At 54.2% G+C, this 27,376-nt stretch overlaps 1 protein-coding gene across 2 annotated transcripts; it reads right to left on the bottom strand.

Annotated features, from left to right (window-relative positions):
• Positions 1-320: 320 nt before the first annotated feature.
• Positions 321-26,218, bottom strand: COLEC11 (collectin subfamily member 11). Of its 2 annotated transcripts, none has more exons than XM_081069281.1 (7): positions 25,861-26,218; positions 21,727-21,870; positions 12,927-12,998; positions 4,825-4,896; positions 2,276-2,329; positions 1,275-1,370; positions 321-1,146 (listed from the first exon to the last, which is right to left on the bottom strand). In XM_081069281.1, exons 1-7 carry the CDS (start codon positions 25,931-25,933, stop codon positions 755-757), a joined length of 903 nt encoding a protein of 300 aa, XP_080925407.1. In that variant the 5' UTR covers positions 25,934-26,218; the 3' UTR covers positions 321-754. The 2 variants fall into 2 exon arrangements, with proteins under 2 accessions (XP_080925407.1, XP_080925406.1); XM_081069280.1 differs by having other exon boundaries at positions 321-1,164; positions 25,861-25,982.
• Between the last annotated feature and the right edge of the window lie 1,158 nt (positions 26,219-27,376).

Below are 27,376 nucleotides of genomic sequence, written 5' to 3' on the forward strand. Positions count from 1 at the left end.
TCCCAGGTGAGGTGACGGAAGGTGCTGTCTCACTCACACCATCGCTCGCTCTGGCTTTTCTTAGGGGCCCTGCGGCCCCGCCCGATGGAGAGGCCATGTGGCGAGGGCCTGAGGCTTCCGTCCAATGACCGGAGGGACTGGATCCTGTCCACGCCACAGGGCTGCCGGGAGCCAGTCAGGGAGGGCGCAGGCTGAGCCTGAGCAAAGTCCTGAGAGCATTTTGTCACAAGCCACTGCGTTTGGGGTGATTTGGGAAACAGCAAATAGATAATGAATACAACCATTGAAAAAATTAGGAGAATAAAACCACACGCGAAGCTGTCAGTTGGCGTGTTTATTTTTGTTTTTCCTGAAATCTGTGTTTGCGGCAAAGCAAAATTATTCCTATTTGGCTAATAGTGAGAAGGAATGTGTATTTTAATATAAACACCAGAAACACTGGTCAGTGTTGTCACGAGTGGGTTCTTTTCCTATAGAAGTTAAAAGAAGGACAGTAACATAAGACCACACTACTGCTGTCGCGCTTAACTGGTGTCCTACGAAGGATTTCGCTTTATAGTTTGGAAACAGGCAAGAGCAGTTCTGCGTAATTGTGACATCATGAACACTTTGGCTATAATACGAGTAATAAAACTACTTCTTCAGAAAGGATGCCCCAGAAACGCTTCCTCCTACGCATACACCCCTTCCCAAGGTTCAGAGAAGACGGCCTTGGCTGCAGGTGGGGAGGCCCTGGCCCGGGGGCCGGCCCGCATCACACGTGCTCCTTGTCAAACTCGCACATGAAGTGCATGGTGAGGTGGCAGGCCACGTCGTTCCAGCCCCCCGAGGCCTCCATCTCCACACAGTCCTCATCCTCGTACGCGTTGTTGGGCTCGCCGCTGCGCCACTTGTGGAAGGTCTGCATGGGGGAGCGGTCCGAGTAGACAAAGGTGCCCTCGCGCTCCAGGTCGTTGATCCCAATGAAGACACGGGCCAAGCCCGCCTGGGAGATGTAGGCGGCCATCAGGCTGTTGGTGGCCTCGTCCTTGGGCATGCTGAGCGAGCCGCCGCGGCCCTGGCAGGACAGCTGGGCGTCCACGTACCTCTTCTCCTCCTTCACCAGCAGGTAGATCTTACTCTCCGTCTCACGCACGCCGGCAACAGCTGCGGGGGAGGGCAGTGCTGGAAAGTGAGCACTTGCATTTCTGTAAACACACTCGGTGCGCTCCACAAGCAGGACAGACGCGGACGCAGGCGGGCACGGGACAGGGAGAGCACCGAAAGGAACATACCATTTTTTATGAATTTTAACTCGGTGGTCAGCTGGGTGACCTGGTTATCCATCTCCCCGATGGCTTTCCGCAGCTGGCTGCACTCGCACGGGACGCCTGCAGAGACCAGGTGTGTTACATCGCAGAGCTCACCACGGGGCTGGGCTCAGAGGGCAGCAAGCACCCTCCCTGGTACACGAATGTCGTCAGAGCTCGCAGGCCTTCGGCTAGGTCGGAGGTCTCGCACTCTATCCCGAAGGCCAGCAGAAGCAGTGGAAGGGCTTTAGCAGGGGAGCGCCAGGATCAAACTGACGTTTGCAAACATTGCTCTGGTTGGCATGGGAAGGAAGAGTGGAAGGAGAGGACAGCAGAGGCCTGTGATGGAAACAGACAGCACTGCGGCGCTGGCCCAGGGTGCAAACAGAGGTGCTGCAGAGAAGACAACGCGTCTGAGGAAAACGGTGCCGGCACAGCCAACGGGGCTCAGTAACTGTTTGGACACGGAGGTGAACAGAAGGAGTCAGAGGAGACCCCAGGTCCCTGTTGGAGTGACTCAGTGGGAGGGGTGCCACTGCTGAGCTGACGTGCCTGTGACAACCGACACCTCCAGTGCAGAGCGCACTCCACCCCAGGGCGAGGGTGCAGGTGTGGTTTGCTGGGTGTACAGCAGAGGAGGGTCGTGGGGTGTGGCTGCAAGGACGACCTGAGTGAGGGAAATCTCCGGAAAGTACAGCGTGCTTTTCTCAGAGGAAGGGGGAGACCCTGCGGCACCCAGAGCTAAGCGTGAGGCCAGCGTGCTTTAGGACAGTGTGTCCGGGCTGTGGGCACATGGCGCGAGCAAGCCGAGTGCAGCCCGAAGGAGGAAACGGAATATGAGAGCAGCCTGAAGACAAGGTGAGGACAGGGCAGTTTTAGGGGCTCCCAGGTCCCAGCCCAAGCAGTTTTATCTCATGAGTTATACTGTTCTCAAAAGCGCAATTTTAATACATATTTTAAAAATCCTCAGACCCTTTAGGCCATACCAGGTTCTCCATTAGGGCCAGGGGGTCCTATGTCACCAGAATCTCCTTTTTCACCTGAAAAAGAAAAGCAAAGTAAAAGTCACCAAGCCGAGATGGGACGTGTTTCATGAGGTCACACGTGTCAAGACCCACAGGGATTTTTGTTCTATAATTAATTGTTCAGTTCTGTGTGTGTGACAGGCACATGTACATTTCAGGGGAGCTCAGAGAGGACCGGACAATCCTTCTTTAAGCCAACTCTGGAAGATGCGCATGCGTCACAAAACATTTTGCAGATGTCATGCCAAGAGTCCTCAACACCATGAGAAAGGAGCAACTAAACCTGGTGCCAGTTCTCTCCATGACCCTCACCATGGCAGGAAACTTCAGACGTGATCTGAGAGCTGAGTGGGCCGCAGAATTTTTCTAACCCAAGTGGGGTAAAAGGTTCTCACAGTCATGCTGAGGTCAGAGTCCTTCCCTCCCCCTCCCCCAGAGCCCGTGTGGTGTCACAGAAGGGCTCAGCCCCAGCAGCCCTGGCTCCAGCCTACTGTTAGGGGACAGGCCACTAGCCTCTCGGCCCCTCCATTTCCCTCAACTTATAAAACAAGTTTGTTGAACAAAATCATGGCCATGAAACTTTCTGGCTGCTGTACAGTTAGGCGGTGAGTGCTTCCGTAGCGTCCCATGAATATTCCTGAAGCACAGGCGTCTCCGCTAGAGGGACAGCCAAGGGACCACGACTCCTCCATCTGCAGACGCGTGTTCCGCTGGCCGGGCAGGGACACGCCTGGCATCTCCATCCGGGCACCTCCTTTGTGTTCTGTGATCAGTGTCAGGACGTGGAAATGACTGAAAGTCAGCTTGACAAGGACCTGGATGGGAACCCCAGGGTGAAGCTCATCGAGTCAGCCCAGCCCAGCCCACGATGCTATTTGGGCGAGCTGTCCCTTGGGGGGCACTGAGCTCCATCCAGAGCACATCCCCACTGTGCGCCAACATCTGCGGCACTGCTCACAGAGCCAGTGGACACAACCGGGTGTCGGTCAGCAGCGGCGTGGACAGCTGACCCGTGGCTCATGTGCGCACTGGAAGATCCGTCAGCCTCCAGAAGGAAGGAGGTTCGGACACACTTCACACGGAGGGACCTTGAAGACACTACTCTAAGTGGAGTAAGTCACACGCCTAAGGACAGACCTGGTCTGACTGCATTCATGGGAAATGTCTACAGGAGGCCAATTCATAGCGACAGAAAGCGGGGCAGAGGTCGCCAGGAGCGGGAGAGGAGAGATGGCGCGTTATTGCTTCCTGACACACAGTGTCCCCTCGGGGTAGTGGAAAGGTTTTGGAAATAGTGGTGATGGCTGCACAGCACTGCAAACGTACTCAAGGCCACTGAATTACACTTTAGAAGGGTTTAAATGGCAACGTTTATGTTACAGATATTTCACCAGTTTTCCAGTTTTTTAGAGCATGTATTCCTCACCACTCCATGAAATCTCTGTGCCCTGTAATGAGTCAGCCGTCCGGGGCAGGCGCTTCCCACGGACGTGTCAGGTGGGGGGGGGGGCAGCCGCTGAGTCCAGCCGGCCACACTCTCTGCCTCACTCCCGGCCAAGGGCCCTTCCTGCCAGGGGCCTGCTGGGCTGGGGCAGGTCTGTGACCACAGACCAGAGCAAACCACCCAAACCCACTCACCGCTCAACCCCCAGGCAGGCTGATGAGGCACGAGAACCAGCGCCAGCACTGGGCAGACAGCCCGTCTCACTTTGGCCTCCAGTGGATGACCAGCAGCTTTGCACCCCGACCCTACCCCACAGGCCCTCCCAGCCACTGTCTCCTTTCCAGCTGCCAGGACAGGACGTGTCAGGAGCCCTCCCTGGGGTCACTCACTCACTGAGCTCAGGGACTGGGGGCTCTTGCCTCTTGCACCCCACTGTGCCCTCTGGAGCCCAGCACAGGCGAGGGCTAAACCAGGGGCTCAGAAAACACTTGCTGATTGAGTCACGATGGCGGGAGGAGATGTGTGGTTTTCTGCTAACCCTGAACTGCCCTGCGCCTCAGTCCCTGCCCGACCTGCCCTCCACTCCAGGGCTGTGCGGGTCAGACCAGGCTGTGAGGCAGACACAACCCGGGAACAGCCGGCGTGTCGTCACTGGAGCTGCTGCTGTCTTGCCATGGCTGTCACCAAGAACCACCCCAGGGGTGCCGCGAGGCCACAAAACCATAGCTGGAGGTGGATACATGGTGTTCCCGAATACGGCCCCTCTGCTCCTCAAATGGGCCCCAGTTGTCAATTAAACTGGTTAAGGAGGTGGTAGGTCTGCCCGGCCCACCAGCCCCTGATCCTGACTGACTGGGGCACGTGAATCCTGAAGGACGGGAAGCCAACGATTGGCCAGGCCAGCAGCTGACTCTGACCACTCCCAGAACACAAACAGTGGCACAGAATTTGTCACATAAAAAGCACACAAAAATAAGCAGGGCCACCAGGTAAGACTGGTCAGTCATTCTCAGTGCCCGGGCACGAGCCTGGGAGGGAACGCGAGGCGCGAGTGCATCGGAAATACCTTTAGAACCAATGGGACCGATTTTTCCATGGCGGCCCACACTGCCCTTCTGTCCTTTGTCCCCCATGTCTCCTGTAGAAAACAAGATCAAAGTCAGGTGATGTACAGGTAATGCCATATCCCTGCCGCTCACATCACACACACCACGTGCACATACGCACACATGCAACAGGGACACGCACACACATGCACACAGGTGCGCACACGTGCACACGTACATGCACACGGGTACACATGCACACATACATGCACACAGGTACACGTGCACACGTGCACGCACATGCACACAGGTACACGTGCACACGTACATGCACACAGGTACACGTGCACACGTACATGCACACAGGTACACGTGCACACATACATGCACACAGGTACACATGCACGCACATGCACGCACATGCACACAGGTACACGTGCACACACACCAAGGCATCATAGCTGTTCCTCGCCTCAAGGTGACGTATGTGATGACACCGGAAGGCCTCTGTTGATAGAGTCACCTAACGACGCACACTTCCCCTAAAAGTCACACAAACTACAGAATGTAGGAGGCCAGCTGGCGCACCACTAAGTCCTGGACACACCCAAGGTCATCCTTCATTGCGTGTGTAAGAGAAGGGGGTGGTCTCCCCCACCCCAGCAGGATGGTCCCCCGGCCTTACTCCTGCCCCTGACCAAACCGAGCAAGCTCCTCGGGACCTTGGCCACCTGTGCCCACTCTGGGACGTGCCATCAGGCTTCTCTCGCTGCATTTAAAGGTGTGCCCCCCGATCTGTATTCTTCAAATATGAAGCTGCAGGTGAGGGAAGAGCAGGAGGGGGCACAAGTCTCCCGGAATGCGTCATCACACGCCTGGTGATGTGACCAGTTCCCTCGCCCTCCTGCCCCTGACCTGTCCCACTCACAACACTATGGCACCGGAAGGGTTCTCACACGTAAGCTCACGGGACTGAGATGGAGAACAACCGCCCTCACCCACTGACAGACAATCGAGTCCATGCAGATGATCTCCCCAACACTGCTGTCCCCCACAAAGAGCTCTTACACCCTTGGCAGCCACTCTTGCCCATCTACTGAGGTGGCCACAGACCACAAACCCACCCAACAAATAAGCAGCAAGTACCTGGAGAAAACCGGGGAAAGACTCCAACAGTTATTTCATACTCCAACAGTTATAACTTCCTATGGATGTGTCTATGTGTGACTGCAACGTTAGACCCACTTGGAACACCATTGTTCTAGAAACAACGGGTCCTGGGGAAGCTGGGGAGGTCTCTGGAGGGAAGGAAGTGGAGACCCTGAGCCTAAGACACCCCAGCAAGGCCCCGAGTCCCTCATCTCTCCTCTGTCTCATTCTCAGCCCTGACTCAGCCAGGGTGCCTGGGGTCTGTGCTCTCCACAGCCCCTGGGGTGGCCCGGCCCTGGTTCAATCACCTGAATGGCCCTTTCCTGACAAAGCAGTTGGTGGAATACACAGTTCTTTCTGTGTCAGTCATGACCCTATTTCAACCTGATTAATTTTCTAACAGCAAAATGTCAAAGCAGTGAGAGGGAAAGAGAACAAACGTTTCCAGTTAATCAGTCAGTCAACCAATCAATCAATCAATGCGCCCACACTATTGGTGACCCTGAACCAGAAAAGGATAATGGGGAAATGCTAAATTCTGCCTTAGGATTTGCTGAAGTGGCGTTCCTGAAGGACGAAGGGGGCTGGCGGGTCGCAGGCCTGACACAGCCCCTCCCCTGGTCTCACCTTACCCTGTGCAGCCCGGCTAGAGACAGCTGCGGTCATAGGGGCTTGTCCTTCACCGGCTTAAAGGGACCTGAACGTTGCCGCTCCATGCCCCCAGCATCCCGTCTCCCACACCAGATCACGGCAAAGCCATTTAACCTACAAGACAGCCCTCCAAACATGTGAAAGCATTTGTCTGTCCAATGCCCCCTCCCCTGGCTAAGAACCCCTCCCCAGCCTGGCTGCCTTTGCCTTGGGACATGCTCTTTCCGTCCTTGTTCCTCCAAAGGGGTGACACGCACCCCCCGAGCTGAGCGCCCATCACCTCCTGCAGCGGGCTGAACTCGGTCCATCCGAAACTCATCACTAAAACCCGACACACTCCATGTGAAGGAACAGGGAGAAAGCAGAGTCTGCAACACGAGGAGAGGGGCCTCGGGGGGAACCAGCCTGAAAACACGCTGATCTCTGACTTCCAGCCCCCAGAACCGTGACAGAGTGTGTGCTGCTTGTTACGGAAGCCCAGGCTGACAGGTACACTTTCCATCTGGCCCTCAGAGAGGTGAAGTGACTCACTGCTGGACACACGGCGAGCGAGTGACCCAGAGCTGTGCAGTGAGGCAGACGAGACCCGGTCCTGGTCCTACCACTACCTCGGACAAGTACGCTCCTCTGTGTCAGCTTCTCATCTCTCAAGTGGCATCAGAGTGGTGCTCACGCCACGGTCACTGGGCTCACAGTAGGCAGGCTCTGGTCTGCCTCCACGTCCAAACCCAGCCCTGGCTGTGGGGCAGTTCCCACAGACCCAGCCACCACCGAGAGCTGCCTTTCCAGGAGCCAGGCCGTAAGGTATGAAGGCCTCCCGCAGCCTGGAAGGTAGCAGTCGGGTGCCTGAGAACCCAGAGGCAGGCAGCCCCCAGGCGCCTGGGCTCACCTGCGCCAGCCAGGCCCTGGCCCCGGCCAGTGAGGACCTGGGGGGCTGCCAGGCACCCCCACGTCACCGGGCCCTGCTCAGCCCACCTGCTCTAGACCAGGCCCCCTCCACATGGCACTGCTCCGGGCCCTCGATGTCTCAGGACTTGGTCCCCAACATGCCCCAATGGCCTCACAGGAAGGCCCCTATAGGGAAGGGTGGGTGCTGGGGACAGTGCGCCTGGGGGACACAGCTCCCACAGCAAATGGCCCAGCTCCGGTGGATGGAATGAGAACAGCGGCTTGTTGGCTGAGTCCCTGCAGTGGGCATGCTGGTGGGGCAATGCACACACATACATACACACACCATATACACATAATACCCACATATACACACACTGTATACACATACACATAAATATACACACAGTACACACACATACACAATACACACAACACATACATATACATGCACACAGTACACACACAATACACGTATACACACACTATACACACATATACATATACACACACTATACACACACATACATACCGTGTTTCCCCGAAAATAAGATCTAGCTGGACCATCAGCTCTAATGCATCTTCTACAGCAAAAATTAATATAAGACCCGGTCTATTATATTATATTATATTATATTATATTATATTATATTATATTATATTATATTATAGACCCGGTCTTATAATAAAATAAGACCAGGTCTTATATTAATTTTTGCTCCAAAAGATGCATTAGAGCTGATGGTCCGTCTGGCTAGGTCTTATTTTCAGGGAAACATGGTATATACACACACCATACATGTACATACAAACACACACTATACACACATATACACACAATACATATATGTGTACATATACATACAATACACACATATACACACACTATACACACATATACACACATGCATATATACACACACTATACACACATACATACACACATGCACACCATATGCACACGTGCGTACACTACACACACACAAAAGCACACACACATCATGTGCACAAGGGTACGATACTAGACCCTCACTCCACACAGGCTGGGAAGTTGGGAAGCATGAGCCAGGTTTGCACCCAGACCCCTCCCACAGCACACTCGGCTCACTCACCTTCCACAGTAATAGCCACACACACTGAGGCGTGCAGCTTGTGTAGGCTGTTGTTTCTAATGGGAATACTGTGTCCTTGGGGTGTGTTGGGAAGATAAAGGTGAGGAGCGTTAAATGCCTCCCCGATTGTCACCATTCCTGCTTTACGGTGCCCTGAGGTCCTTTATGGAACAAACTTGTTTTTCTTGCCCACGAGGCTCAGAAACCATTTGGGCAGAAAAGCAGTGTGGCTATGAACCCAGAGGTCCTCTGAGGAGAGCACAAAGAACTGGAGCTCAGCTGCCTTTCCCTGCTTCCAAGGTCTTCTAGCTCCTCCAAATGACAAGAAGATATTCGCAAAAAACAGACAAACCTACCCTTGCTCCCCACCCCCAGTTGTTCGAAATGATGGGAAATGCACGCGACACCCTGAGATCCTGTCCCTTTGCGTTCAAGGGCCTCTGTGGCGGCCCCCAGAGGGCTGGGAATGTGGCGACACCCCCAACCCGTCCCATCCACTAATGAGACAGCAGAGCATGCACTTGCCCTCCAGACACCACGAGGAATGGAGCGCTCGGTGGCAAGTGATTCTTATTAACTTTAATGAAGATGTCACACAGTCCTTTGAAGTGGAGACGGGGCAGAAAGAGCACTTGGAATTGAGCTTCCTCAGCGATTTTTAACAGCGGATAATGCGACATTACAGAGCTCAGGAAGCCCACCACTGACTGGGGCAGCCTCCCCCTTCACGTGCCAGGAGGGTCCCAGCTCCTGAATGCAAGGCCCGTGGCCTCCCTAACCTTGTGTTAGCTGCGCGTCTGGGGACCAGAGCCTGAAAGCTGAGATGACACACTTCGCGGGTTGTGCCAGCGAAGCCAGCTCTGTACTCTTTCCATTCGGCTGTGCGGGCTAGAAATGCAAAAGTATTCCTATTTCAACCAAGGACAAAGGACAGCAGGAGGCGTCTGCCTTCCCTGCAGTTTGTCTCTGTTATTTTACCAGCTCGCATGCACTTCTCCTACAGCCCTTTGTGTTCTGGGCAGGGGGCCACTCACTGGCAAAGACCCGCAACACCCAGCAAATCAGCCAGGCCCCAGGGGGACAGAGCAGGCATCTCACGGGGGCTGTGGTGAGAAGAGCACCCCGGTGGAGGGCGTCCAGATCCTCCAGACGAACCTGCAGTCCAGGCCGTGGCACCCTACAGGACCAGGTCCCCCTGGGTGCTCCCTGGTGGGCCGGCCGCATCCCAGCCGCCCCAGAACTGCGGCTGCATTTTAATGTGCACCCCCTGGCTCCTGAGCACAGGCGTGTGGAGAACCACCTCGCCTCCTGCTCAGTAGACCCTAGAGAATAACCTCAGTCAAGGCACCCTCTTGTATCCACACACCTGTCTCCCCCAAGGGCTGTGAGGGGCTCCAGGCTGCACCCCACACGCACTTGGCACCTAACAGCATCCAATTTAGTGCTAGATGATAGGAAAATGCAATGGGGTAGGCTGTTTCGTGCCCAGCAACGTCCGTTCTCAATTTAGCAGGTGTGATAAGAGCTTCCGTAGTCTCCACGTGCTTGCATCGCCTTTTCGAGAGTGAGAATAAGAGAGAATGATGATGATGAGAGCGATGGCAGAGCTAACAGTCAACGGTAAGAGATGACAGAGCTGAGAGAGCAGATAAGCATCTGTGTCAACTTGAAACCAGGCATTACTGCCATGTGTACACGGAGCTCAAGCATCGTTACTCTGAAAACACATCAGTGAGACGGCGTCACGAAAATGAATTAGCGCCCGTCTAGACTAGGGGAGACGTCCACTTCCCACTATGAAGAGAAGAACACACATTTCATCACTGTGTAAAGGTCATTAGTTCGATAACAAAATAAGTAACATGCCGTACCTATTACACTTTTATAAGACGTATAGTAATAATAAGCCCTTTAAACTATTAGCTTGCTGTAACCCAGCACTTTAGGAAGCGGCTAAGTCACTGCCCACCCTTACAGATGAGAAAACGAGCTCGGAGCTGTGGCACCCACCCTCCGTGTTCTTGGTCAGCCGCCCTCATCTGGCTTAGCGGTGCGGCCTGTGTCCTGACGCCCCGGCTGGTCTCGCAGGTGCTCTGGGAGCCTTGCCCTGTGGAATTCCTGCCTCACTGTCTCCCATATTTTCCGCGGGAACAGAAGGACAGGAAGACTGCACGTTAGAGCAGGAAGCGTGAGGACTGGCATAGGAGCAGATGCACTGATAGCCTTTAAAGTTCAAATGCCACTTCTGGCAACTCTAAGGAAATATTCAGAGACACGCCCAGGAAATATAAGTACAAAGTATCTTACGCATCAAGAAAAACCCAAAAAAAGGGCTTTAAAAAAACAGAAAAAGACAACCCAGTAAAAGGGACAAAATTGCACAAAAGAAATACAAAGAATTGCTAAACACTTGAAAAAAGGACACTGCTTCCTTCATAATGAGAGCTGCCAAGAGAACCCATACTGTGGGGTGATTCACTCTGCTCCGTGGTGGCCTCGCGGCCGGAGGGTGTCGGGGGCACGCATGGCCCGGAGGCAGCAAACTGCTTCAGCCCTTTTGGAGGGTGTTACCTACCGAAATGTCAAGTGCACGCGCATTTGGATCTGGAGGTCACTTGGCTAGGAATTTACCTTCAAGCTATACTCACACATTAAAAAGTGACAAATACAAGACTGTTTGCTGCAGCAAACCCCCAGGAAAACGTAAATCCCCAGGGTAGGACAGCAGTCAGATACAGTGCGATAAATTCACACTGTGGCAAAGAAGATGAGGAAAGCGTGTCTCGACAATGAGCCTTGTTATGATGGAGGATGATTTACGGCACACTTTGAAACACTCCTTCTCTCAACCGTAGCTCACACCTGACTGATTGCACCAAACAAGTTGAAACTTGTCACACACTGTTACTAAGGTTCAATGCACCACTTCCCGTATTGAAGATTCTGCCTTTCCACTGGATGGCACTCGGCAGCAGCATTCACCGCATTTTGTGATCACAACGGAAAGGCTCCGTGTCACACGTCGCTTCTGGTACAACAATTTCTATCAAATAAAAACATTACAGTGTGTCCTCATCCACCTTACTCACTGGACCTGGCACCCTGCGACTTCTGGCTCTTCCCCAAAGTCAAAATGATTCAGGACATCGAGGCAGCCACGACAGCACAACTAAAGACCCTCATGAAAGAGGACTTCCAGAACTGCTTCCGACAGTGGCAGGAACGATGGGATAAGTGTATTCAAAGCGAGGGGGAGTATTTTGAGGGGGGTTAATGGCAATATGTCTTTTACTGGAATACATTTTTTTTAACTTAAACATTCATCATATTGATTGATCATATCTCGTATTTTTAAAAAATCATTTTTATGAGTAAAGGGGAAAATAAGAAATAAAAGTCAGCACCTGTGATTGATGGAGGGATAGAGTGCTCTGGGTCTCGAATGTGACAAGGTCCCACAGGTACACACAGCTGTCAAACTCACCACGCTGTACACTTCATGAGGAGGTGTTAAATCACACCTCAAAAAGATTTAAAAAAAATAAAAAGTCCATGGGTTTAAAAATATATGTTCAATGAACTTTATGTGTGTTGTTACAACAATTGTTAAAAACTGGAAACAGCCTAACTCCCTCCCCAATGTTATGAGATCGGTTGGGGGTTGGCTGATAAGTCACAGTCTATATTCTCATAGAACAGGGTGAAAACATTGACAAAGCAATCCTCTAGACAGCTTTTAATGGCTTGGTAAGAAACATTTACGGCAGTAAAAGCAAGTGTGTCCTGTCCTACTGTTCATCACAGCGTTCAGCAGACATCTGCGGTTCCCGTCTCACGGACGTCACAGGCTTGATTGGCACCTGTGAGCTGCGCACAGCACGGGAGCTGAGCAGGGGAGACAAACTCAGGGACTGGGGTCCCTGGGCCGTAAGTGGGAGAGCGCTGTGTAACCACACACCCACATCTGTGTGCTCTCCTTTGCACACCTTCATAGTTTGCACACCCTCACAATTGCACTTACACATGGAACACTCAAAACTGATCCCCATCTGCAGACGAGACTGCTTTGCACGCACACACCCACCCCACAGCGCATCTCCCAGGAAGTGCTCCCAGGAAGTGCTCCTTCACGGAGCCTGCGGGCGGCCAGGCGGGCACCTGGGAGCACTGTTTACAGAGGCCCTGCCGCGCCCTGCGCCACAGCAAGCCAGCCGTCCTCCTGAGAGCTCCACAGTGGGGCCTCTTCATCCCCCCACAGCCTGCAGGAGCCGGTGCACCCACTGTGCCCTCACGTGCCGAGCTCAGAGGGGCTGAGAACATACCTTTTTCTCCCGTGGGGCCCACTCTTCCAGGCCGTCCTGGTGCACCTTTGTCCCCCTTCTCTCCGGCATCCCCTGCGGAAGAAGTCACATCATTTAGGACTCCCTCTGATGCAGCGTGATGTGTGGGGGGATGGCAAGGAGAAAGCTTCTTCTGCGTCTGTGCCATCAGCCCCTTCCAGGGGGTCCTCGCTGCCCCCCCCCGCCCCCCGGGCATTTCACCCCTTCCTCTCTGGACTCTTCACTTCCTTGCCCTGCTGGCCTCTGGGATGCATTTGTTCCTCTCTCCACTTATCCCTCTGGCAGGCCCAGCCTGTCCCCCGACACACCATGCTCCCCGAGACCCCCAGCCACTGCACTGCTGCCCCTCAGCACCGTGATGTCCATACAAAGAGAGAAGTGTCTCGTGGCCACCCCCCTGGCCTCTCTCTGCCCTGTCCGCCTTGTACACTTGGGAAGAATTAACCTGGCCTCTCTATCGGTGTCCCCTCGTCCCTTTGACATGAGCCCCACCCCCAGAGCACACACTCCCACTCAGGGGCAGCTTAATGTTTTCTCCCCAGAAATTCTGTACACTCTCCTGGTTCTGGTATCAACACACTGATCCTCCCAGGTTGCAAAACCCCAGCGGGCGGTCATCTTGGGTTTCTGTCTCCCTCACGGGGCACATGCAAGCACTGCCCAGTTCTGGGAAGTCCAGTCGCCACCCCTCCTATCGGGGTTCCTGCTCGCAGGCGGGCTCCGAGCTCATCGGTTCCTCTTTCAGGCGTCCCAGGCAGGAGACAGAGGTGTGAATAAACAATGGAGACACTGGAAGAAGCCATCCTGTGTAGTAGGAGCACAGTGTGGAGTCTTGAGGGGAGACACCACAGCCCCTTCCTCGACCCCTGACTCTAATCCACACCCAAACGATCTTAAAACACAGACCCAATTATGTCACTGCCCTTCTCAGAAGACGTTTAAAACCACTAATGGACTAAATTACATATAAACAACGTCCCAATTTTAAGCTCCTCCTTCTCAATTTAGTCTTGACCTGGAACCAGCTCCTCCTTCCACTTCCCCTCTGCCTGTGTGACGTGTGAGGGGCAGCGGCACCTCTGCCCGTCCGCCCACCTGTCCAGCTGTCACACTCTCATCTGGCTCTCCAGAAGGTACTTCCTGACTCCCTGACTGGGTCTCTCATTTCTCTGCTGACTGGCACCCATTTCCATGTCACCGTCACTTTTACACGGTCTCACACACTTAGCGGGTATCCTGTTCTTCCTGTAAGCATGTGTTTGACGCTGACGTGTGGCCCATGTACCTTCCCACTTAGGAAGGTCAACATCCATGTAAACTGCACTTCTAACTTTCCATGTGTACATGTATTGGGTGAGAAACTCAACTGAGAGGACAGGTTCCCCAACGAAATTCCCAAATCTGATAACCTGGCCTGAAGGAAGGGACAGTCCATTTAAATTTAAAGAAACAAAAAGAAAAGCAAAGTGAGTGCCAACAAAAAGTAGAAGACAGAGCTGGCATGTCATTGTCACACTCATGCCACAGCCGTGATGGCTCCGCTGCGCTACCTGAAGAAGGGTAGGCTGAGACCTGTGGGTTGACACACGCTCAGCACACACACGTGGCCCTTGAATCTCTGGGTCATTCCCTTTTCTGATCTTTTACAAAGAAAGGAAATGATTACAACAGCCACATGTGGACAAGCTCTGTAGTCTAGCAAGAAACCCCGACTACCTGAGTGAGCTCAGCGTCCAGAATCAGCAGACGTGTGAGAGGCAGAGCACCGTGGAAGACAAGCGACAGCAGAAGACACAGAACTCAGCGGGCAGCCAGGATCGCACCCGAGAAGAGACACCAAACGTCTTCACGAAGACGAGAGAGACACAGGTCAGCAGTGGTGAGAAGGAGCCACCCAGGGACCTTGTCCATGACACTGATGTTTGAAATAAACTGCTGAGCCCCTAGGCTGAGTAACAGAATGGCCGATGACAAAAGCTAATTTGTGAAACAAAAGATTACGATGAAGACCTTTTTCACAGGCAACACCGAGATGAAGAACTGGAAAGGTCCGTTTGGTTTTGAAGTTACCAAATCTAGAGTTGAAGAAAAAGCCCACAAACTCCAGTGTCCATCTCACAGGAACGCAGAACGAGAGACGAACCTTTGAAGCCTCTCTAGCTGTGAAGACTTCCCAGCTGTAATTTCTGGTCCTGAGGGAAGGCACGAAGGACAGAGTCAAGGTGCCCACAGAGCACCACACCGGAAAACAAGGGGAAAGTAATGGGGCCCGTGACAGTGACACTGCAGAACATCAAGGATAAAGACACAATTCTCTAAGCTACCCACGAGGAAAAAGAATTTTTAAAAGCTGCATGCATATAAATGAGAATCAGGTTGACATAAGAATTCTCATTAGCAACCCGAGATACAAGAATAAAATGAGACAGTAACTTCACCAAAAGAGCTATAATTTAGACTGAGAGCAGAAACGTCCTCTCTGGTGAAATGGCTTTGTAGCTGTCACCGGCTGCACAAATACGATGTCACCAAAGGGTAGAAGGAAATGCTTGGAGCAAAGGGGACCACACCTGCACAGGTGAGATGCCAAGGCTCAGGAAATGGTTCTGGCGAGCCCACGAGCCCACCAGGGCTGAGAGAAGAGCTCTCGACCCCATACTTAAGGCCATGGGAAGCCACCGACCGCTCTACACAGGGCAACATGACCCAGGCCACGGTGCGGGAGAACAGGCGTGTGTTACCGCAGCAGTCTGGGCCAGGGCAAGCACGTATCACGACCAAACTCCGTTACAGCAGGCTACCCTGACGGCCCATCCCCCACGGCCCATCCCCCACGGCCCATCCCCCACGGCCCATCCCCCACAGCCCATCCCCCACGGCCCATCCCCCCACAGCCCATCCCCCACAGCCCATCCCCCACGGTCCACCCCCACGGCCCATCCCCCACGGCCCATCCCCCACGGCCCATCCCCCACGGCCCATCCCCCACGGCCCATCCCCCACAGCCCATCCCCCACGGTCCACCCCCACGGCCCATCCCCCAAGGCCCATCCCCCCACTGCGCTGAAACCTCCTTGAAGACAGTTCCCACCTGCCCAGCTCTGGGTCTCCATGCAGGGGTTCTGTCAACACTTGTAGAAAATTAACACTCCGTGTACCCACCGGCTTTTCTTTTGCTGATTAAGGTACTTCCTAGAGTTTACACAGGGCATTCACTTATTTCCTCGCCCAGCTCAGGAGGCAGGGATCATTCGTGTCCACGGTACAGAGGGAAAGCCAGACTTGGACAAGCCGGCTCCAACGGCAGTCTGGACTGCACCTCCTCGGGCCACCAAAACCCTGAGGGGAGTACGAGCGACATGACCAGGCTGCCAGTGGCCCAGCACTGCGTACGCTGGTCTCCCTCGTCCTGGAAGAGAAAGCAGTAAGAGCCTCTGCCCGCTCACCTGCTCCCACACCTGTCTCCAAGCTGATCAATCACTACCTACCTATTACCATCGAAGCGCAGAAAGACCCTGAACTGCACCAATCAGCCCCGTGTCCCAAACTCACCTTGTGAAAATAGGAGAGAGGAATACACATCATTACGAACAGGAAGACTTTCTAAAGAGCAGGCCCAAACGTGCATTTTCTTTCTCTCTCCACTAATCAGAAAATCCCCTGAAACACCGCTCCCCCCAGCGATTCTGCTACACTGACATGAGACCAAACCAGCGTGGGGCCCACGGTGCTTCCGCCAGCGCAGACGTGAGCACCCTGAACTCCTCACTGCTGCCCCTGCCGTGGGGGTGTCCAGAGCGGAGTCGGGGGGCATCCTGAGCCCCTGGGCATGTCCACTCTCCAGCCTGTGACTCTCCTTTGATGAGGGTTCAGTGAACAACATCCAGGAAAACACCATGCTGGTTGTTGTGACTACGTTATGTGCCAGCCCCTCCACTCTCACCTCATTGTGACCCAGCCCATTCTTTCCTAGTGACCTTGGCTTTGTCCTTGGCGACGAGCGCTGGCTGTGCTTCCTAAGAATGGAGGCTATTTCCAAGCTCTGTTCATACACGGCAGCCTCCGAAATGTTCACAGTCTGCTAGTGCGGGGGACACCGAGATGTACCACAGCCGCTCATAACTCCAGGCCGTATTTCTACAAACCTCTGCACTCAGAAATCACATGCATTCCATAATGCAGGGGCAGGAAGCCCAGGAGCCCTTCCCACGTCCTCTCCTTTATCCGGTATTGATTGGGGCTGATTTACTGCATCAAGTTCTCAAAGAGAAGTGCCTTGTCTACCAGGAGGATCTCATTTCAATGGTCTGGCTCATCTGCTGCCATATTAACAAACTGTTCTCTCCTCTCTGAGAAAGAAAGGAAATGTTGTCTGTATTTCCCACTTGCTAGCCTCCCTGCAGATCGCACAAAAGTCCATGAGCAGAGAGCTGCTGCCGAGATTGCACTGGGGGTAATTCTTGACCAACCAGGAAGACATACGTCGGTTATTTAAGGCAGCCCGCTGAGGACGTCCCGACTTCGTGACACCTGCCTCTAGCGGGACGAGCAGACTCCGGAGCCTCGAGGAGCAGTGGTGCAGGAGAGGAGAGACCAAGCCGGGGCCACACGCTCCTCCTGCACGAGGAAAGCGCAGACCGGCAGTGTCATCACACTCGGAACAGCCGAGTCCCCAGAGGTGCGTGTCACGTTACTGGCTATCAACCTTGTTTTAAGGGAGGACAGTTAACGACTTTTAAGTTAATTTGGTAAAACCTGTAAGAGTAACTGTGCATTCTCAAAACTTCTGAGCAGCAGGCTTGCTAATATACATGTTTCCCACCTGCAACAGTGTTTCAGCCAGTGAGGAAAGACGTTTTTCCCCATCAGAGTTCTTACTTTCTACAAATGCAACGATTTTGTGTTGTAATTCAGCCTCTAACAGTAATTAAGTTCTGTCTCAAGCACCAACACCAGTCAGTGCATACGGGCTGCCCGAAGAGTGCTGAGGAAACATCTAGAGCCCAGTCTGGGCTGGGGACAGAGGGTACGCGCGGCCTGGGAGCTGTGTTCCCGTGGGCTGCAGGCCGCAGCCTCGTTGGGGCCGTAACGGAACTGGGCAATGGCTCTTTGTCCCACCTCTCAATGTCTGTCTCACAAAGGAACGGAGCGTCTCTCATCTTAAGAGCCAGCCCTGTTCTGTGTTTGTATTTCTATCTCCCCTGACTGACGCGGTTCCTGACACGTTAGTGTCATGAATCCTTTCACAGACGATTCTGGCTATGGCGTCAGAGCCAGGAGTGCAGTTTCCAGGCTCTCGGCCTCACGTGGAAAGGTGCTGGCTCAGGTAGTAAATGGCCATCAACTGATTGGATGGACATCAGCTGTGGCTCGTTGGCCGTCAGCTGTAACCAGTGAGCCATTGGCCACTAATATAACTGCCGTGGCTGCACTAGCAGCAAATGGGGGCTAGCAAGAAGATGGTGGCTGAGCTAGCAAGTGCGGATTGCAGTTAGCAAGGGGTTAGGTGGTTGGCAGAGAGAAGTGGATGGCAGGTTGTGGATAGTGTGACTCCAGCTTCCTGTCTCCAACCCAGCCGCCAGCGAGACTATAGTGGTGTGACTCCCCTACCTATGGCTCCGTGGATGTTCCTTTTTGGCCTCACCATGTCCTGCATTCTGATGTGGGGAGCGGGACCAGAGACCCCACGTGACACCCCGCATGACACTGACACCCCACATGGCACTGGTTCACTGTGGTCCAGCCCCCCCCCAGGTGGGGACCCGTCATCTCCCTGATTCTGTGCATGGCCAGTACATGCTGAGTGTAAGCCATCGTCCTGGAGGGGACGCAGGCCAGTCCATGGCCGCCGTGTGCCCTGGCACTGCGAGTGATGGGTGAAGCCTGCCCCACACACATGTGGTGAGAAGTCCTCACTGTCCCCAGGGCCTTCCTGAGAGAAGGTGGAAACGTCCCCACACTTCTGCTCGGCGGTTCCCACATCTCTCCGTGGTCACCAGCATCACATGGTGTGGGCGTCACAGCACGTCTGCACGGTCGGGTGGGATCTGAGAGACTGAGAAGAGAGGCCGCAGCCTTCAGTCACCCGGCGCGGAGCACACGCCCCTCGGCTGGCGACAGGCCCGGGGCACACCCACAGGCAGTGCGCCTTGGACACCAGTCTTCACTTTGCAGGGGACAAAAGCCTGCCTCGTCCCGAACCGTTATTGGCTGGAAGCCCCAGACTTGCTTTCTGCCAGTTTTCGCCCTCCTCACACCCTGCTGCCAACAAGGCTCAGAGCCACGCACAGACAGGGAAGGAGCCACACCATCCCCGGGATTCTACGCTCACGACGAGACCCCACGCTCCCCCACACACAGAAGGTGACAATGTGAGGAGAGGGAGCTAATCAACGTGACCAGTTATCGCTTCACATCATCTCTGCGTATTGTCATCACCTGTACACCTTGAGTTTACACGACTTTTATTCGTCACTTACACCTCAATAAGCTGCAAATATAAAGAACAAGACATCCGGAGTAAGGGCTTCAATGGTCATAATAAGAAGTGTCTCTAGCAGAAGTGTCCCTTTGGTCTTGACAGACGAGGAAACCATGCCACCACGGGAACCCAGAATGTACAGCGCATGTGTCCCGCCCACAGCCCGAGCCGGTGGGCACAGTGTCAGCACCACCCAGGGAGGACAGTGCACCTGGGGAGGACAGGCCTGGGGCAGCATGTGACGGGTGGACAGCGTGACACCGCGCAGCTGCGTACAGACCGGCTGTGGCCTGGGAATTACTGGCCCCTCACTGCCGACTGCTCGTTGGTAAGTGCTGAGAAACGGCTGATCCAGGAGGCGCCCTGGGCGAGGCCCCCGCACACACAGGCAGACCCGCCCGGCACCCAGGACGCACACCAGGACACTGCGGTCACGGTCACCGACGCCGATTTCAAAAACCATCTGGCTCAGAAGTGCCCTCCGGATGTGCTTGAAAACCCAGAGATATCTGAATTTTGATGTTGCCCTAATTTCCCATTTAAATTGTAAATACTGCTAAGCTGCAGAGAATTTGGACTGTTACTTCCGTGAGGTTTTTAGACACCACAATTCCATGCTCAGAGAAAACCATGTTAACATGTCAGCATACTTCCTTCTAGGTTTTTCCTCTATTTCTATGTATCTGTATTATTTTTAACAGAATTAGGAAAGGATTAGTGAAATTTTTGTACTAGCATTAGAATGCAGTGCATTTTTCTGTAACAATAAATAAACATTTAAACCACTGTCTAAAATCTGCCCCTTTGGTGCGTCTCCCAGGTCATTGGAGATTTGTCCCAGAGCCAGGGGCCATCCACTCAGGAGCCAGGGGTGATTTTATGAGCAGAAAACAAACGACTGTTGGGATTTAATTACTAAGCTTCTCAACCTGCAAGCAAGCGTGTGGCAGGAAATGCCACCACATTTCATGCTCAGAACACCCTGTGCCCCCTTCCTGGCTTGACACTTGGACGAGGAGAGGCGGAGGCTGGGGAAGAAGGTGGCTGTCACACCCCTGGACTTGCCCACAGTACAGGCAGACCACTGTGTCTGAGAGCCCGCGTCTTCCCACTACCTGCATCAGCTCAGAAAGAGGGACGCACACAAGTGACAGCCACACAGCCTCCATGGGACCGAGGGCACATGGCTGCAAAGGTCCCCATTCAGTGCTTCTGAGAAGCGTCTAGACAGCGTGTCCACCAACGGAGCAGACAAGGGCTATGACGGAGCCTGGGACCCACCCCCACGCCCCACAGCCTGTCAGGGCCACAGACAGTTTGCAGTGTTCGATGCTGGATGCCAGCGTGGAAGGGGACCTTCAGGACCCCAGGAGGCCAGAGCGGAACGTCCCCGCTCTCCCACGGTCACGTGTTCAAATTGAAAACTGAAGGTCCCACCGGAAGCCCACACTAGGCAACACAGTCAGGGGCCTAACTCGCCCTGGCACCCAAACTTCTGAGCGAGTGACACAGATCATTTGGGTTTCTTCCGATGTAACTAAAATGTTTAAAAGAGGGTCAGCATGTTTATTAGAATTAAGAACACAAAAGCCAGCAGCTTGATTAGGCTACAGGGCTGTCTTCTTGGTCTTTACACAACAGAATGAAAGTGGCCCAAGGGGACCTTCTCAGATAGAGCTGTCCCCCCTGGACAATGTCCTGGCAGCAGCCGGAACGAGCAGGGGACGGAGGCAGTCACCATGTGCCAGCCTGGCCGGCCCCCACACACCCTGCCTGCCGTGCTGGAGGAGCCCTGTCCTGTCTTGAAATTCCTTCTAACGTCCAAAACAGGTGCCCCACCTTGTCATTTTGCAGTGGGCCCCTAAAATTCTGGAGCTGGCCCTGCTTGCGAATTACAAGGTTTGGAATCTCCTGCACAGGCTTTGTAGAAACTGAGACTTTTTTTAAGTGAAGAACCACTCGTTCGAAAGGGAGATCTGAGCTGGCCCCCACCCTCTGCTCTCCAGAGCTCTCTGCCCGGAAGCAAATCACAGACCAGGAAGCAAACTCCCGAAATCCCTGAATCTCCAGTGTCCCTATCTGCAGAAGGGTCCACATGAGGTTGCCGCATTCTCACGTCACATGATGGTGAGCGCAAAGCCTGGAACAAACTCCAGGTGCCTGCAGGTCCTGGGGAGAGGACCAGACACACAGAAACGGCTCCCAAGTTACAGGGTTCCCGGCTGAAAAGAGTGTGGACATCAGGCATCCCAGCCCTTGGGAGGCCTTGGCAGGGGCAGATTTGTTGGAGGCACAGGTTACCTTTGAGACCCGGAACGAGGATCTGCACGGAGCAGGCGTCGTCCGCCGTCTGCTGAGCGTCTCCAGACGGGACCAGCCACAGGAAGGCCAGGCCGATGAGGGCCAGATCCCTCCTCATCATGCGTGCTGGCAGGACACTGGTTCCTGGAGGAAGGAAGGAATAAACAGTGACGGGAATTCCGAAAACTGGGGACAGCGTGTGACAGTGTGCAGGCCACGGCCAGGCTCCTGGCCACCCCCAGGGGCCACGCGCACTCGGCAGCTGTCGTGGACGCTGTCCCCTTGTTTGCGCCCTCCCTCTCCCCGCTCCCTCGTCTCCCCTCTCCTCTTCCTCTCTCCCTGGCTCATGCTCTGTGTGCTGACTTAACTCCACCAAGAGGTCCCCAGAGCCCCGCGGTGACGATGACCGCCCTGTGAGGTGTCACCCAGGTTCTCCTCCAGTTCTTCACAGCGAATGTTTCACACATACAAATACATGTTTATAGTTACATGAAGGCCCGCGGGCCTCACAAGCCAGGTCTTGCCAAGCACTGCAGCCCCTGGGCCGTGCCACCGGGTCCCTCCCACAGGACATGGCTCTCCCACCGATGCGTGAAGAGCATCACCACACAGTACGTGTTCTTAAACAGCAGGTGGTCTCTTTCTGCTTGGCTGCAATTTCATAAGCTGGTGTCACAGAGCATGGAGGCCCAGCGTTCTGCCTGGGTCAGCCACGCGGGCCCAACTCACAGGCTGTCCAATCAGACCAGTGAGGGCATCGCTGTGGGACGGGGCAGAGGCTGGGAGGGATGGGACACGGCTGGCCCCGTGTCACTCGGGGAGCAGTGAGGCCGTCTTGCAGGCTGCACGCAGAGACCCACCACGTGGGCTTAAGCGTCCGCATGGATCATGTTTGGATGGATCATGTGCGTCTGGCTGTACCGGGCCAGTGCCCTGGCCAAATGCGTCTCCTTTGTCACCTGTGTCCTCATCGTAAAGAGAAGGCAACTGCAGGAGAACGTGGGTGATGTACCCACAGCTCTGCCGGGAACCTGGGCCGCGGCAGGTGCTAAGTGACAGCTCAGCACCACTGGGATCACACGCTGTGATCGCACCACCCGCAGTGGCTCCCAGACGAAGGGAAAAGCTGGAACCCAGAGTTTCTAAACTGAGCGTGTGCCGTGCTCCCCCGTAAACTGCCTGTGCTTTAGCCAACCCCTCCATGAAATGATAAAAAGCCTCTGCAATCTGGGACACCCTGTGTGACGCCTGCTTCCCCGTGCAGTCACAGAACTGACGCTGTAAAGGGCAGGGGACGAGATGGACGTGTACTGCACTGGGGAGAAGAGCGCCTGCGAGCTCCCCGGCATGGAGAAGTGCGTCCCCATTCTCAGGTCAGACACCCTGCCCAGCACGACGCGAGCACGTGGGGATGGGGGAGGCCGGCGTGCTGACACTGCCCACTCTCCCTTCTGCCTTGCTGTCGGCTTCCCTGCGTCAGATCGAAGGCTCCCCTCCTCAACCACACCGTAATTGCTTTTATTTTATTCTATTTTGTAGCGTTTTATGTATGGTGGAGAGAAAAGGGGCCAGTATTTACTGTGCACGAAACGTGGACACATGTTCTTTTGCCTCCCAAGGCCACCCTGTGCAGCCTACGGTTTACTCCTTCTAAAGATGAGTGAGAGGGAGCCGTGGGCGCTAAGTGGTCAGCCTCGCACCGTGGCTGGTCTGGGAGGCCAGAGCGGCCGGCGCCAACTCCCACCTCGCATAAACTAACATCAGAACAAGGAGGGAAAGTGACAGGAAGCACCCACACACCCTCGACCCAGGACCGGTGAGCTCTGCTCCTCTGGGCCCACATGGGAGCGACTGGTCCTGGAGGGGGTGGCGTGTACCCAGGTTGGAAGGCGCTAGGAGCACTCGCTAGGGGCCTGGAATCCTGCTGGCGCTGGGAGGAGGGATGACACTCGCTGCACCTACTCCCATGCTCAGGCCACTGCACACTTGCTTCTTAGTATTTGTTGGATGCGAACTGGGTGTCGATGTTTTAAATGTCTCAGGTATCAAGAGCTGACATGGAGTTTGCTCTCCAGCTAGAAGCGATTGTCAGAAGACAGCCGTTGTCTGGAGGACGTTCTGCTCACTCGCTAGAGAGAGGCTTTGAGGAAGACCCATCACTGTCACCGTGTCCCAACAAAGGAGGGACCAGGGACAGCAGCCAAAACAAGCTGCAGCTAGGATTCCTGGTTCATCCCTCCACTCACTCACTGACCCTGCTGTGCCTTTACTCGTCCCTGCCTTGGGGTGTCCAGGCTCCTGGTCCAGCTCCAGGGGTCCTGCCCGCAGGGCCCAGGGAAGGCAGGCCGGGCAGGAGCCCCTCCCCCCAGTTCTGGCTTTTTCCTGGCCTCTTGGAGGAGGAATTTCTTTTTGTAAACGGAGAAGCCACAGCGTCCTCTGAACCTCCTTAACAACAACATTCTTATCTCCCAGCCGGGGCCAGGAGGCTCGCCCCCACAGCCCCCCACCTCCCCAGTCCCCCCCAGGCCCACAAGGCTCTGCGCCCCCACTAGGGCCCAGGAGGCTCGCCCCCACAGCCCCCCACCTCCCCAGTCCCCCCCAGGCCCACAAGGCTCTGCGCCCCCACTAGGGCCCAGGAGGCTCGCCCCCACAGCCCCCCACCTCCCCAGTCCCCCCCAGGCCCACAAGGCTCTGCGCCCCCACTAGGGCCCAGGAGGCTCGTCCCCACAGCCCCCCACCTCCCCAGTCCCCCCCAGGCCCACAAGGCTCTGCGCCCCCACTAGGGCCCAGGAGGCTCGTCCCCACAGCCCCCCACCTCCCCAGTCCCCCCCAGGCCCACAAGGCTCTGCGCCCCCACTAGAGCCCAGGAGGCTTGTCCCCGCAGCCCCCCACCTCCCCTGTCCCACCCCAGGCCCACAAGGCTCTGCGCCCCCACTAGGGCCCAGGAGGCTTGTCCCCACAGCCCCCCACCTCCCCTGTCCCACCCCAGGCCCACAAGGCTCTGCGTCCCCCACTAGAGCCCAGGAGGCTCGGGCCCCCTTCTGTAAAGGAGACAGCTCTTTAGTGAAGGAAGGGGGTTCAACTGGAATTCTTAGCAGAAATACATAATAAGAATAGACAGTGGGGAGAAGTGGCTTAATGTGCCAAACACACAGCTGTGCCTTTTCAGTAAATGTCTACGTAAGGCCCCACATTTTACAGACACTGTCAATACCTGGGGAGAGCCACCCCTGGGAGCTGGGGGAGCTCAGGCTTTCCTGGCAAACCAACCCCACCCCCGCCCTGTGACTTTGCTTCCTAGTGACAATGGGCCTCCCCGGGCTACAGCACTGACAGACGTCCACCCGAAAGGCACACATTTTTCTTATCCTTTACCAAGACCACAAAGTAAGGGAGGCTTTCCCGATTATTGTTTCCGAGCTTTACACAAATTATCCGTCTGTTATTTGGCATACAGCTTTTTCAAAATTGCACATAAATTGAATAGCTGTGAGGGTGTGGACAGTGCTCTGCCTACCACCTGGCAAAGTGCTCCCCAAATCACTAGGCACATGCGACAGCTTCAAACTGTATATGCAGAACCCACAGCCAACCTCAGCCGAGCAGGACGGCCGCCAGCTCTACGCCAGGTGTTGGTGTCGAGGGCCCAGCGTGACTCTTGTGTCTTATCCAACTTTGGAGTCGAGATGACCCACCTCCCACACATCTGGGACTCCCGTTACTGAGCCCAAACAGAGCTGCTGGTCTCTGAGCACAGACAATTGCTCTTATCCACGTGGCCCCACCGCAGGCGTCACGAGCCCACCTGAACCTGCTCCGGCCCTACAGCCACAGTTCACACTGGGCTGGGAACTAGAGAAAACTGCTTCACCTCTGGGAATCTCCAAGAGATTCCAAACCCAAAAGGTGTGAACCCAAAAGGACTGACTCCGCATGAAGCGGCCCCAGTGAGCTTTTACCGTGACCACTGAACTGACTGGACCCGGAGTCCTGGAAGCTGACTGATGGGATGGGCGTCCTTTGCCTGGGCCAAGCATAGGTGCCCACCAGCCCCTTCCGCCCAGTCCCCACTTTTGCCGTCTGGAATCTCATCCTCTTCCCATGGTTAACCCCGCCCTGCAGAGAGCCCCTTACCTGCGGCAGACACCAGGCGAAGGGGCGTCCTGACCCTCGGAGACCCACAAGGACACTGAGCCTGGGAGCGCATGGCTGCTATTTACAGGGCCGCCGGCCGCAGTCCCACACAAGGCCAGCGCGGCCTGGGCTGTCACCCTGCCCAGCAAATCAGGCTGGCGTCTGCACTGTTATCTGCAAACAGCTTCCTGTTTGGAACACATCAGCTGTCCTCCTGGAGCGTGGTGGACAGAGTGTGGGAACGCTCATAGCTCACGGAGGCGAGCCAGATCCCGGAGAGGCCTTTCTAACACTTCACCCCAAACACCCCAATCAGGCCTTTTTCTATCTTTCTGTTCTTCTCTTTCTTTTCCTGTCTGAAAAAGTAAGCATGCGTGTTTGGGAAGTTCAGGAAAGTATAAAGAAGAGTGATAATATGGCTGACATATTTCCTGTCATTTTTTTCCACCTGGGGTTTCACACTAAAGCATTAAAAATTTGTCTAGTTCTTGTCCCGACCTAACCCAAGATGAGACCCCAAACTCATGCCACTCAACCAAGTTTCATTCAAAAGCAATACATGCCCCCAACACATCTTTGTGGTGGGCTGGGCGGACCCAGCTTATACGATGGTGGGAGATCTTCTTTAAGAGAAAGATACATATAAAATCATGATCACAAAAAGTTAGGCTCAAAGGTGACTGTTTACTCAGGCTGCAAAAGAGAAGTCATCACAAATTAGAAATGTGAAAACCGACAAGTTCCACACACACCACAAGATCCATGAAAAAAAACGGATTCTTTATTAAAACTGCCTGACAACATAAATAAACTTGACAACTTAGACAAAACGGACCACTTCCTGAAAAAACACAAACTACCACGATGAGCCCACATGAAACAGAGAATGTAACGGCCCTGCAACAATTCAGAGGATGTGATTTAAAGACTCCCCAAAGTGAAATCCTCAGGCCAGATGCATCCCACAGGAGAAGTCTACCGAACGGTGAAGAAAACTAACCCAATTTTATATACTTCCCCCAGAAATAGGAGAGGAGGGAGCGTTTACCCACTCATTGTATGAAGTTGGTGTTACCCTGAAACCAAAACCAGACAAAGACAGAAAAAAAAAAATTACACACCAATAACCCTCATGGATATGGATGCAAAAATCTTTAACAAAATGTTAACAAATAGAATTCAGCAATATGTAACAATATTTATAAACTATGGGTAGATGGGGAATTTCAGGGCTGCAAGGTGGGGTCATACTCAACAATCAACCAATGTAAAGAACAGCAATGTAACAAAGGAAATCTAACATGACATCAATGGATGCAGAAAAAGCACTGGACAAAACCCAATACCCTTTCATGATAAAAACTCTCAGAAAAATAGGGATATGGGGGCAACTTACTCAGCTTACTTAAGAGCATCTGGTTTTTAAAAAACCTGGTACAGCCACTATGGAAACCAGTAAAAGTAAAAATAGAGCGATCAGCTCACCCAGCAATCCCACTGCTGGAGTGCATCCAGA

This window comes from Rhinolophus hipposideros (genome assembly GCF_964194185.1).
Source record: "Rhinolophus hipposideros genome assembly, chromosome: 12".
In the NCBI taxonomy this organism is placed as follows: Eukaryota; Metazoa; Chordata; class Mammalia; order Chiroptera; family Rhinolophidae; genus Rhinolophus; species Rhinolophus hipposideros.

What these genes read in the sequence shown, in the direction of transcription:
- COLEC11 (XM_081069280.1), bottom strand. Translation starts at nt 25,933, where the DNA reads ATGCGCTCCCAGGCTCAGTGTCCTTGTGGGTCTCCGAGGGTCAGGACG. An exon ending in TCGCCTGGTGTCTGCCGCAG is followed by an intron (nt 21,871 to 25,860) that starts GTAAGGGGCTCT and finishes TCCTTCCTCCAG; the next exon opens with GAACCAGTGTCCTGCCAGCA. An exon ending in CGGTCCCATTGGTTCTAAAG is followed by an intron (nt 2,330 to 4,824) that starts GTATTTCCGATG and finishes TTTCTTTTTCAG; the next exon opens with GTGAAAAAGGAGATTCTGGT.